This window comes from Pithys albifrons, chromosome 10, assembly GCF_047495875.1.
Source record: "Pithys albifrons albifrons isolate INPA30051 chromosome 10, PitAlb_v1, whole genome shotgun sequence".
Taxonomy (NCBI): Eukaryota; Metazoa; Chordata; class Aves; order Passeriformes; family Thamnophilidae; genus Pithys; species Pithys albifrons.
In genome coordinates, this window is record NC_092467.1 from 10759604 (window position 1) to 10772804 (window position 13201).

The 13201-nt window shown below is 37.5% G+C and overlaps 1 protein-coding gene across 6 annotated transcripts in view; it reads right to left on the reverse strand.

The window, feature by feature from the left end:
• Nucleotides 1-13201, reverse strand: part of KCNT2 (potassium sodium-activated channel subfamily T member 2) — a 124134-nt gene that overhangs the window by 9205 nt on the left and 101728 nt on the right. For 4 of the 6 annotated variants that reach the window (XR_011698608.1, XM_071564779.1, XM_071564775.1 and 1 more), the window contains 4 exons: nucleotides 9875-9976; nucleotides 7041-7124; nucleotides 5707-5835; nucleotides 3933-3953 (listed from right to left, as the gene is read on the reverse strand). Coding sequence is in view for 5 of the 6 variants with exons in the window: in XM_071564779.1 (XP_071420880.1) it covers nucleotides 3933-3953; nucleotides 5707-5835; nucleotides 7041-7124; nucleotides 9875-9976 (336 nt within the window). In the remaining variant the exon portion in view is untranslated. The remainder of the gene's footprint in view (nucleotides 1-3932; nucleotides 3954-5706; nucleotides 5836-7040; nucleotides 7125-9874; nucleotides 9977-13201) is intronic. The other 2 variants (XM_071564777.1, XM_071564780.1) reach the window with 1 other exon arrangement.

The window sequence follows — 13201 nt, forward strand, 5'->3', positions numbered from 1 at the left end:
TTGAAAGGAAAACGACAAGAGAGATTAAGGGCTTTACAAAATGGAAGCAGATTAAGATGTTCTCTTTTCAACAGTGCAGTTGAACATGTGTTTTGGTTGCAGCAAAACTGAGGTGATTCAGCTGTTCATAGTTAGTAAGTGTTCCTGAGTTAGGCACTCTTTATTAGACTTTTTCATGTAAAATCTCATGTATGATAGAAATACATTTATAAAAGTTGTGTTACTTCATCTTAATTCCATTTTGATTCTGGGAAGAGCAACTCTAGCCTGATACTGGCCTTCCTGGATCTAAGCGTATTTTCTGAATGATTTCGGCACTTTCTTCTCAGTCTGCATATTTTCAGAAATTCAGTTCTGTTACTTCTTTTTAGATGTATATTGTGGATTCATTAAGCAATAGTTCAACTTTAGCTGCAGTGTTTTCAGTACTCTTTTAAGACCACAGATAGAATGTGCCTGTTAACTGTGTCTTAAATTCCCATGCATCCTTGACCTTCCAGTACATATGAAATCAGCAACATGTGTAGTGGCCTTCAGTGTGATTCAGGGCACGGCTTGTGAAAGAGGTAATGAATTCCTACCTGAAAGCATGGTGATGTTGCTTTTTCACTGAAATAGTAACAAAAAAGGCAGTATACTTAAGAGCCAAAATCTGTCTCCTGCTGTGTTTTCCTCATGCCACCCAAGACCAATAGCATGTGCATGTAGAAGTACTGAAATAACTCGGATGGATGGGCTACATATGCACTTCCAGCACACAGAAGTTCATAGGGAATACTGGTCACTGATTTCAGTGTGGTGGGTGTTTAAAATAAATAAATGAAGTATAAAACAAAGGTGATGCAAATGTGTTGGCTGAGTTCACATGAGTCCCCTAGAACAGAAGGAATTGGCAGTACGCTGAAAGTAATCATTGAATAAAGCAAATTTAACTAAAGAGATAGCGAATGGCCTTTTTCTATTAATATGAAATCTGAAATCTGAAAGAAAGATTCTGTTGTCCTCATCAGTGTTGAACACAAGCTTTAAGAGGCTCACCAGCCTGTCCCACACAGAATCTGTAAGGTCCCTGGAGTCCATAAAATAGTATTTGATATGAGTCAGTTAGATAAAGTGTGAAAGATACTACTGTTTTTCACTTTTGCACAAACCAGCTTTTATCTCTGTAACAAAACAAAAAAAAAAAGGCAACAAACAAACCCAAACAGGCAGCAAAACAATCAAAACCAATAATTGGAAAGAACGCTACAGATGCTTCTGTTGAAGCACTTCAAGAAAACCACGTTTTTAGTATTCTAGACTGTGTGTGTGGCTCGGCTTCGCGAACGAAGATTTGGGAAGGGCTGTCCCCACCTGGTTGTGCCCTTTCAGCCTGCGCAGTGGATTTTTAGGTGAGGCTCAGCGTGCGCAGAACTGGCCCCACCGTTTCAGTCCTGAGGTTCATCTGCCACGGCCGAGCGAGCTTGGACAGTGCCAGTGAAGTCCTCAGAACTAGAACCTACAGCACCCGGCATTTCCCAGGAGGTCTCCCATCCAAGTACTAATCCGGGGCTGACCCTGCTGAGCTTCCGAGATCTGACGGGATTGGATGTCAGGGAGGCATTTAACTGCTTCTTTATTCTAGACTAGGATGTTGCAATAAGCCTCATTCTAAGACTGTCTAATTTATTGAGGCTTTTCAGATTAGTCTGCAATAGAAAAGGGATTTTATTTTTTTAAAGACTACAAGATCTTAAAAGTTTTGTTACTGACTCAGCTGATGTTATTTGCGTAGAACATAAGGGAGAACCCTAGATCTCTTTGAACAAGAATGCTATTTGATTTTGTTGTTGCTAAATTATCCTTTTGGTTTTGTGCATATTTCATAGTAAAGATTAAGGTAGGCAGAGTATATTCCATATGATAAGGTGCTACTTATGGATAGGAAGGAGCTATTTGATGTGAACAAACCAGACACGAACTGACAGTAAAGGATGATCTTGTTTCGCCTTTCTTCCTGCCTGCATTGGTAGCTCTCCTTGTCCAGCTCTTAATAAAACAGTGATCTGGACTTATTGGCAGTAGTAATGGAAATGTAGAGACCAATCATCATCATTACAGTTAAATATTTAGTAATTACCATGAAGTTTTTATGGTGCCTTTGCAGAATGGCCCTTTGCTCTATCCAAGAGGAAAAGGTTCAACTCTTTTAACAACGAAGCAAAGAACCTCAAACCCTCTTTCAAAGGCAGCATGAAAGTGTGTCTGCCAGCAGCAGCTGTTGAATACACAGAAGATAAAAGTTCAGTGCAGAGTACTTCTGTGTGTCCCCTTCTGTTTCAATCAATATCAAACTGCATTTAAAAATACTTTTGTGACTATCATTATTTTAGGTTTGATTGCTTTCATTGAATCTAATTTCTTTTTTCTATCACTTGTAAATCTGCTAAGAAGCATAACTGATGACATAGTGTCACTACTGTGCCACACAGTGAAGAAGCAATTCCCTTTAAACCATTCTTGTTTGCTTTTCTGTTTTGTTTTCCAAAGGCAGGTTCCCATCTTAGTATCAGACTGTGTGCCTTTAAGGGTGTGGTTGTTCACTTGTACTGCTAGATGTGTGTACACAGGGGCTTCCCCACGTAGGCAAGGTGCTCTAATAGGATGTTTCATGCACTAAAATTTAAACATTAGCTCAGGCTGGCCAACACATGGCAGGAATGGAAATAGTCATGAATAGTCACAGACACACCAGTGTTCACATTTGAGATGATCAGCATGTCTGTGTTGATAACAGTACTACAACACCAAACACCAATTCATTTAGATCTTTGCTTTCCTGCCTTTCTGCTCCCTGGGAGCCAAGTATGTAAAACATAAACAATGTCAACATGCAGTTTCATTCATTCCATTCTGAAGCAATGCCTTATTTTTACCTAACTGTAAGTTTTATGTTAACTTTACTGGTTTGCATACCAAGAACCGTTAATTGCATCTAGGATTCTAGGAATGCTTTTCTCCTCCAAAAGCTGCCTAAAACATTAAGTCCAGCCACATGGTCCTTTTATCATGAACTTCAGGATTTTTTTTCCATTAGCATTTAAGGTGTTTAAGATCAAGGTTTTCACCAGACTGTAAAGACAATCTGTTAACTTCAGAATTCAACAGGAACAAGTTCAAAAGGGACCAAAATTCCACTGGGCTTTTTGAAAGCCTCAGTCTGTCAGGTTTCATATTTTTAGTAGGATAGTAGTGTCTAGTACAATGTTGCTTTAAGATCTGTTTACGCAAGGACAATCCATAGCACAGTTCCATTTTCTGTAATGATTTTACTCCCACGGTTTAACTTTGCATACTGATCCTGGCTAGGAATGAGTTCAATTCCTTTGTAGTAGCCCGTACGGGACTGTGTTTTGGATTTGTGATGGAACCAGTGTCGATAATGGGGATGTTTTCCTTACTGCTGAGTGGTACTTCCATAGAGGCAAGGCCTTTTCTGCTTCTCGCCCAGTGAGTAGGGTGGGAGCGGGAGACAAGAAGGATGGAGGTGGCACAGCCAGGACACCTGATCCTATCTGACCAAAGTGATGTCCCTTATCATATGGTGCTGTATCAACAATAACAGCTGCAGGAAGATGAAGGAATGGGAGGACTTGCAGAATTATGACATTTGTCTTCCCAAGTGTGCACAGCGGATCCCCATTTTCCTGGAGAAGGCTGAAGACCATTCTGCCTATGGGAAGTGATGAGTGAATTCTTTATTTTGCTTTGCTTTCACACTCAGCCTTTGCTTAACTTATTGAACTGCCTTTATCTTAGCCCACAAGTTTTCTCACTCTTCCCCTGGGCGTTTTCTCCCCCATCGCACCATGGGGGATGTGGCTGGGGATGTTTAAGACTCCCGGGCTTACACCAGGACACCCAGAAACAGGCAGACATAGGTAAATACTTACTTGTGAGGCCATTTCTCGTGACTGACAAAAGAAGGGAAAAAAGAAAACAAAAGACAATTTAAACAGAAGTGAATCTAAAGAAACAAACATGGACCATTTAACAGGAACCACAGAAAACCAGCTACACATGTAGTAAAAAAGAGATTTCATCTCTTTTTTTTTTAATGAAATGGAAATGGTTTGAGTGTTAGGTGTGATGGTCACTGAGAGGCAAGCAAGATTCACTTGTTATGTAGTTGCTAAATCTCTGAAACCTTGCATTATTTTTAAAGGAAATTGTACTTATCTGTCAGTGAGGTGAGGGCTTCTCATTCACATAGTACAAAAAGGGAGTGCCAAAGGATAAATTGTACATATAAAAATGCTAATATTGGCATATTTTGATCTTGTGGCTCAACCATTACCTGTAAGTTAATGCTTACAACTTGTACTGCACAGTAATGTAAAGTTTCATATGTCTGTTTAAACTCAAATTTTTATTCACGTTGCAGGTTCTCTGAGTTATAAACTTTCAAGTTTGTGGTTAAAGTCCATAGTTCCTCAGTAACAGAGCCATTTACTTTTCCATAATTTCTGTTTTAAAGATCTCATCCAACAATGCTATTTTTGGCTTAAAAAGCTAAAATGATAGCCCACGATTAGTGAAATTAGTAAAAAAATTCTTTGGCTTCAAAATAAACACTTTGCAGAAAGATTAGGGCTTTCAGCATCTCTGCATTTACACGTGTCTATCCATAAATCGTGCAGATGCAGAGCAGAGTGTTCTCTTTTTTGGACCTGAAGTTAAACAGGCAGCCCTGAACATGAGAATAAAGCATTGCCGTGAATTGTATCTTATCCTTACTTAATGAACTGTTAAAATCTGGTATGTCCTCTGTATTGCTGAAAATTCTAAGAAACTTTTTTTATGTTAGCGGTAAGGCTAACTACATTCTTCTCCAAGGAATGATTTTGATGGGTTAGGTTAATGCTGCTATATTTAAAAAATCATTTGACATTATAGCAGTGACACAGTCCACTGGCTAAGCAGTAAAAGCCACCTGTAGAGGCAGTGATGGTCCACAATGAGACACTAGGGAACTGGTAGAATCTTGTATAGATTTTTGTTGCTCTTTCTTTGAAATTAACTTCAGCTGTTTGTACCTTCCTTCAGGGCAAGTCCTGCAGTTAAGCATTATATGGCTTAATGTTTTGAATTATTTTTCTGAAATATGGAAGAAAAATACATGTTGCCTCAGAAAACAGTGTAAACTACATCTGAGTATTTCAGAAGAAAGGAGAAAGTTGTTGCTCACTATTGCATTTTAGAGCTGTATTGGAGCCACAGTTTAATGAGATGGAAGTACTAATGATCATGTAAACAAATGGCTACGACATGACATAAATAAGAGCTGCCCAAACAGAAAAACAAAGTTCCTCAAATAGTCAGGAAAAAGTTCTTTTGTCATTCTTTAGAGAAGAGAGATGGAGAAATGTATACATTTATTCAGCAAACACACGAATACATATTTCAAAGACTACCACTGTTTGGCAGCTAAATTTAGAGATATCCCACAATACATTTAATAACACCAACTAGAAATGAGCAACAAGAGACTAAAATAGAACATCATGTGAATAGTGAAATGCTACCTGTTTTGATGCAGTTTTGACATTGTTATACACTGCCTGTCCTGGCTGTGCCCCCAGTTAGTGACCATCTGTGTGTCAGCAGGGGGAGGCCTTGAGTACTCTTGTAATCAAATCCAGAGAAAAGTAGAGTAAACTGACATACCTCGGATGTTGTAAGCTTTTGGGATTCTGTCCTATAGACTCCAATTGGAATGTCTCCTGTAGAAGAACAAAGTTTCTGATACAGTCTGGCATAAGTCCTAATCCATAGATCCTCTTCTGTGATTTTCATCTGAACAAATAATAATAGGAAGGAGGACTTTTAACTCTTGAGGGCTTATCACTTGCTCACTATGCTACTCATGAAAAAAAAATTTAAAACTAAACACTAGTTGGCAATTATCATATTGTAGTATGGCACCTTTGCTCCACGACAAATTTGAAACTTCCATTGAGTTTGTAATACTGTTTCTTTTGTTTTTCCGTGTTTAGGAGACATTGCAGTGCAAGCACTTCAGTCTTATGAACTTCTGGCCTTGTTTTTGAATCACTTAAATACATGGCATCTTTCATCCAGTGTTCATATTTGACTAAAATATAAAAGAATGAACTAAATATTGGCAGCAGTAAGAAACAAGTGATGGACAGGCTGAAGAGTGCATAAGGGTTTTGAATGCAGCCAGATTCTCTGTTTGCTGTGCAGGCTGAGTATCTGGGCAGAAGAAAGTGGGGAGGAAGCAATACACTAAGCATAAATGGCATAAGGCAGTCTTAAATGAAGTTCAGTTATTTCATTACCATGACACTGGCTTTGGTTCCAGATATATGACCTCCTTTTTAGAGATTTGACTGTCTTACATTCACTGTAACAAAGTTTATTGATTGACCAAGAAATACATAATTGGTTTTTATTTAAACAGTTTTTGTAAACCATAATTGATAACTTCCTTTTTGAGTACAACATCCTGCAACTCTTCATAGATCCCCAGAAAGCAACTTCAGTTGATCTGTTTACCAGCTGGGGTATGGTGGGTGTGGGAGAAAACAGAAAGGTGGGGTTTATTTTAATAAAATTTTATTTTAATGTGTGTGTAGATAAACATAAAGACTGCATTGGGGAATACTGACATATAAAGCCATGTTGTACAATATAGATGGTGCTTCTTGGTGTTTATATGCTTAATTTTTTTTAATTGATTGCTGAACTGCCATTGCTATTTCATATAAAATGTACTTTTCCTGTATTTTCCTGACTTTCCTGTTTTCCTTTCTGCTTTATAAAATGTACTGTGTTTTCTTGGGAGCTGTTTTCTGCTATGGAACTAAAAATGGGTGTTTTCTATCTAATTTTCTCGTCTTCTCCCCTGGTGAAAAAGGAAACAGATGGCCTTTCTTGGACTCTCACAAAAGGAAATGCAATACAAAGAAGGATTTTGCAGACAGTACAGAATCTTCTCTGGTACTCCATACTAATTTTTTATTTTTTTAATAACTTACAGAACAAAGAAACCCAGATCCTGGTGTGGTATCAAGTCCCAGCAGAAGTCTTGTAATAGAAATCATATAATCTTTCACAAATGACTGCAAGATTTTTAACAGGAGAAATGGAAAAGAAAGAAAAAAGCTTTAATGAACAGATGAGCAGGTAACCATTAGCACCAAGTATGAATTTCAAAGAAATTGTACATCTGTGTTTACAGTCAATCTCTTTAAGTATCTTAGTCACAGTTGAAATAGCTATTCCTTTCTTTTTGCTGAATTTCCTTTCATAAAGTAAGTTCTCTAGTTTGGCTCTGCATGTGCATGCAATGCACATACAGGACTCAGGAGACTGAGACATACTAAGGCACCATAAAAGCAAAGATGAATGTAGACATAAATCCAGTGGAGTAGGATATTAGCCTTTCTAGGTGTGAAATTATAACAAACTCTTCTGTGCAAAAGAGCTGCTGTCATATGTTAGATAGGTCTGCAATGCTGAGGACTGGGTAATACTGAGATGAAACTGCTGTTAGTTTAATGTGTACTCTGATGGGTTTTTTAAGGGTTGTTCTGCCTTGTCTTACACCGGGTTTGTTGCCCTGCTAACAGAAGTGTGTTGTTATTGGTTAAAAAGTAGGACTTAAGCTCAGTGTAGTGTAGGCTAAGGTGGGGGACAGACATCAGATCAGCCCAAATCACAAATATTTCTTGTCATGAGTTGGGATGCTGGAATCAGAGGGCCCTGTGAGTGCTCTTCTAGCTGGGGTTAAACTGTGCTTTGCCACCTTTTCTTAGGTGTAGCAGGGCAGGATCCAAGGCTGGCTGTCAGTCCTTGTTGGAATACAATATACAGACAGCTCTTTTGTCTTCATGCAAACACAGAACTAGCAAATAGGTTTGAATAAAGAAACACTTTATAAAGGTCTTACATAAATCCTTTAGAGTTATAGAATCTAAATTTGTTTGAACTCAGAAACTAGACAGATTTAATTTGATACAGAGTGAGTCAATTATTTTAATTTTTGTGCTTGTAATCTTCCAGTTTTGATGAACTAAATGGTACTGAGCATCTTGAGGAAATTTATTTTGTTACAATCACTTATTTGTTATCTTGGCTGCATCATTTATGCTATGGAATTTTCATTAGATTACCAAGTTTATTCACCAGACCAAGTTTTCATTTTTCAGTCAGTGCCTTAAAGATCATTCAAAGTCCTATAATGGGAAGCACCAGATGAATCCTGCTGTTCTTCATGTATGTACTCTGTTCTTTGTATGCAGAAGATAAAGATGATGTACAGAAAAGGATGGAACCATGGAAAAGAACAGAGTTGCTTTCATAGAATTTCTTGCTTGGAATAAGAAAGATAATTCTAGAAAAATGACAGTTCACCCATGAACAGTAGGAGCTCAAAGAAAGGACAGGTGGAATTTGAGGGTGAATGAGTGGGTGGGGCCTTTTGTTTTAAACACTCTCTGGTGAATGGTGTTACTCTGTCAAGTCATAGCATAGCTGTTCTCGTTTGGGAGGAAATATAAAATATTGAACTTATTTATTTGCTGGCAGGAGTTGTTGATAATGACATCTCTTTCTATATAGGTGTCTTGATATTATTTTTTTTAATTTTGCAGTATGTGATGTTGATATTCTGGGTTATGATTATTAGCATGTTTGTATGCAAATACACATTTCTAGAACTTCTAGAACATATATGTCGATATACATCACTAGTTTCTATATTAACGACTTTTTGTCAAAAGTTTAGCTCCAGTAATTTTTCTATTCACATTGAATTTGCCTTCAGGGAATTTATTTGGAAGTAGAATTGCAATGAAAGAGCACCTTTCATGCACCAAATTACTGAGTAAACTAATTTCCCTGTGCCACTGTTTTGCAGCCACATACAAAAGTATCACAGGCTATCTCTGGTACAGACAGAGTAGACAACTGCTTTAGGTGAGCAGACTGTGGGCCATGGGGGTGTTGCTGCTTATTCTGTGCACCTTGATCCCTGAAAGCAAGTGCTGGGGGCTGCTGCCTTGACATCCTGATGTATCAGCGTACAGAAACGTGGTCATTGCTGAAGAGCAAGCAATATTGTCCTGTTTTTCCACCTGAAACTAGCAACTCCTACATTCACTTGCCCTGACTCTGTATTTTCTGATATTTTTTCTTCAACTCCCTGAGGCTGTTGCCCTTTCCTTATCCCCACTGACTGTCATCACACCTTCTGCATGAGGAGCTCCATCCTGGATTCTGAGCAACATGCTGAGTGCTGCCTTTGCTGCCCCCACTGCCTCTTTGTAACCACTCACTGTATTCCTTGTTAGGGTGTGAATAGCTAACTTTGAAACAATTGGTCCTCTGAAGGTCAAGTGAACACAAGTTAAGAGGACAGGACACAATGATGTAATTGAGACCTTCATAAGCAAATGCAGATGAATGATAAATTACAGGTAAAGGTAAGTCTTGATTTTTAATTTTTCTTTTTGTTAGAAACACTACTTTGTGGGAATGGGCACTTCCTTTTTTTGCAGAGTACAAGAGCTATGAGTCTGTATAATCTGTAATTTATGTAGGCCTTATCAAAACTGTTTGACCATGGAGAGCTTCTTAAACAGTATCATAATATTTGACAACAGATTTTTTGCAGGAACGTGGTAATTTTGGGCTTGATAACTGAACTAATACCATTGTGTGGAACATGCTCTATTATCTTTTGCCTTTGGTTATTTCTGGTATAGAAACATTTTAATGGATCATACATAGGAATATAGGGTCATCTAACAATTAAGAACAATAAAATAGGTGGTAAGATTTTTTTAAGTCACATTATTGTTCATAGTACCTGATAAAGCAGCGTATCCAACATACTGATGCTGAAAACCCTGCCAGCAGCAAAGGGCAGTCGAAACATAAATGCCAGATTAGATCCCTTCTCCCGCTCTTTCTGTTAAGGAATTAGAAAACAGAGAACACTTTTAATACTGTTTTTGGAAGAAATATAATAAAAGCATGAAATTTATATTACCTTGAAAGAGGTCAAAAGTATAAAATCCTTTTAGTCTCAATGTAGTTGCTTTCTAAAAGTATGCAGCACCATTGTTCAGTGTGCACAGTTTTTCAGGTTGAAAGATTTTTATTATTGTATATGTTTTTTCAGTCATCACATCTCAAATTGCATGGGCATATTCTATCAGATCAATTTAAAAAGGATTGAAAGATAGAATACTATGGATGTAGAGGCCAAGAATGTGCCAGAATGTCCTATCAGTTTTATTCCACAATAAGTGTGATGCTCAGCATCTCCTTTCCTGAGACTTTTTGGAATTAAAGAAAATCATAGATCATTTCTAGGAACATAAATAAAAAATCATGGCATGAACTCATTCTGTAGAACTTCATATATATGAGACATTTTAAGATACAGCTATTAGTAGAAGAGATCTTCATCCTCAGTTTTCCTATGTTTGTGATTTTGCTCAAGTGATGACATTTAGAATTTTTACTACTTACTAAGTGATAACAGATGTAAACTTGCGCTTTTAAGAAGTTTTCAGTATGTGCTTCCTCCATTTAATTTAAAGTTACTTAATTATTTCCTTCAGGGTTTGCATATTCTCAGAGTAACAGGTAATATCTACAGAGAAGGTCACGTTCATATGCTTTTCAATTTATTTCCATTTTCTACCTCCATTTATATTTGTGCCAAATCTTTTTTAGGTTTCTTTGTCACGCTTTACTATTTTTGCTACTTCTACATAAATAACCCTTCCTTCTGTCATAACAGTAAATTCTGTCACGTCAATAACAAATTACCAGCTCCAAACTCATCTGAACTCCTGTTTTAGCCTCTCTGTCACTGGAGGAAAGAGGTGGAGGGCCCACCTTGGACACAGGCAGTAATAGGGGGAGTGGCCAAGATAGGCTGTAACTGTTGTGTACCAACAATGCAAAGTTGCTGCAATAAACATACAGGGAGGGGTGGGCAGTGCTGGTCATGCAAGAATATGTAAAGGTGACAGAGGTAGTGGCTTCTTACAGGGAACAGTCAATGTACTGTTAGTTTTGGTTCTATCCTACCTTTTTTGCAAGAACAGGTTCATTGACTGTTGCTTTTCTGGAGCAATTATCTAAACCTCTGCCAAATGTGTATGCTGATTGTTTGTGCAACTTTAGAATTGCAGCTGATGTAAATCATTAGAGATACACGTAAAATAAGACACCTACTAAGAGGTACCAATCTGTTTTTATAACCCCTCCGTCATTATTGCTTGGTATTGCTTAGTGTTAATTCAAATGTGCTTAATACCTGAATAATATTAAAAACAAAACTGGAGAGAGCAAGCCCTGTCCTTCACTGAAGGTTAAAAAAAGCATCCTGGCTTTGTGCATATCACTGCAAATACACTGGGCCGTCCCAGATAAGTTTCTATTCACTTAATACCTATATGCTTATCCCTGTGGAAAATACAAAATGACAGTACTGGTTTGATTAGAAGATATAGGAGCTTGTACTTATTTCAAACTCATCACTTGAAGGTTTGGAATTTTTATCCTTCAGTTAACACCCACAGTATTTACTAGGAAAAAAAATCTGAGTAAACTAAAGGGTGAATCTTAACCAAGACATCAACCCTTTCTTTCAAGAAGAAGGGAGAGGTTACATCATTTTTTTCTTATCTAAGACAAATGGAGAACATAGATTTTAAATTTAGAATATGGGTGTGTTGTTTTGCCTTTTCTCTGTTCTCTGTTGTTTTTCCTTTTCTCTGTTGTTGCTTTCTCCTTTTGTCAGTGCTGAGTTTACTGTCAGATTTATTTTATGTCTAAAATAAGAAAAGTTGCAGCTGCAACAACAGATGGACATCTGATTTGTGTATCTTTCTTCTGCAGTCCATTGGGTTGAAAAGCCAATTTTGCAAGTGTGTTTCAGTGCTACCTCAAGGCAACTTGCCTGACGTTTTCAGTCTTTCTGAAAATGAGGTGCTTAATGCAGAAATAACAAGCAGCAATACGTTTCACTGCTTAGATAATTTTTACTGGAGTTTTTAATTGCCTTTCATTTTGCATGAGGGAGTTCTGAAAAATCAAATGAACTACAGCACCACCTGTGAAGTTCTTCCTGCAAATGTTAAGATGAAATGACTGGGAAATATCAACAGCAGGCAACTGCAACAGCAATGAAGAAAATGTTCTTTCTTTAAGATGATTTATATACCTCTATTTCAGCAGAGCATCATGTGGATAAGAAGTGCATTAACTGTTCAGCTTCCAACCTACATCCACAACTTTACACTTGCACAATAAATTAATAAATATAGGGAAGAAATTAAAATATTTTTAATTATTTCCAGAACCTTTGCTAGGAAAATAGAGGAGCCTAAAGCAAGAAAAAACTGACATAAAAATCCTGGTTTCCCTGCATTGAAGTATTCAGGCTACAGCCCACAGAGTATTCCGGAAGCAACTGGAATTGGATTAAGGGAATATGTTAAAAATAATTTTAAAATGTCAGTCATAGTACACCAAGGAACTGAGTTAGGTTGAACAGTCTTGAAGGCACCATCCAGGTGTTGGTACTTGTTGCCCTGAATAAACTGGCAATTCCAGCCAGTTTCAGTTTATCCTTCCTGAATTTACCATTGAGGGAGGCAGTGCTAAAATGGAGGAGCCACAGGTGCAAACCTTAATGGATAGTGGGAATGGCACAATCCAAATAAAGCTGATCCTCCTGCTGCATACAGCTCTCTCTTTTTAACAACTTTTGTGTGGCTTCCTCACAGTTCTCCCTGTTATGTGTTTGTCAGAATATCACTTAAATAAGATTAAGCCTTCATGCTGTTACAGGCAAAGGTCAACAAATCACAAGAGATCACCCTGATGTTTACATCTTATGGCTGATGTGTATGCAGGGCAGTCAACTGAGCAAAGATTTACTTCTCATACTTATCCTCTCTCAAATACACAGATTGAATTTTTGCAGAATTTGTTTCCTCTCTAAGAAACTGGACTGTGAAGGCAAGTTTTTAGAAAAGACTCTTTTCCATTAAATATAAATTAAAATTAACTTACATAAGTATTATACAGTAAATAGTGAATTCTATGAAACCCCCAAAACCTAGGAAATTTATTGTACAGCTAGGAAATTGAAATTATGTTTTAATTCTCTATA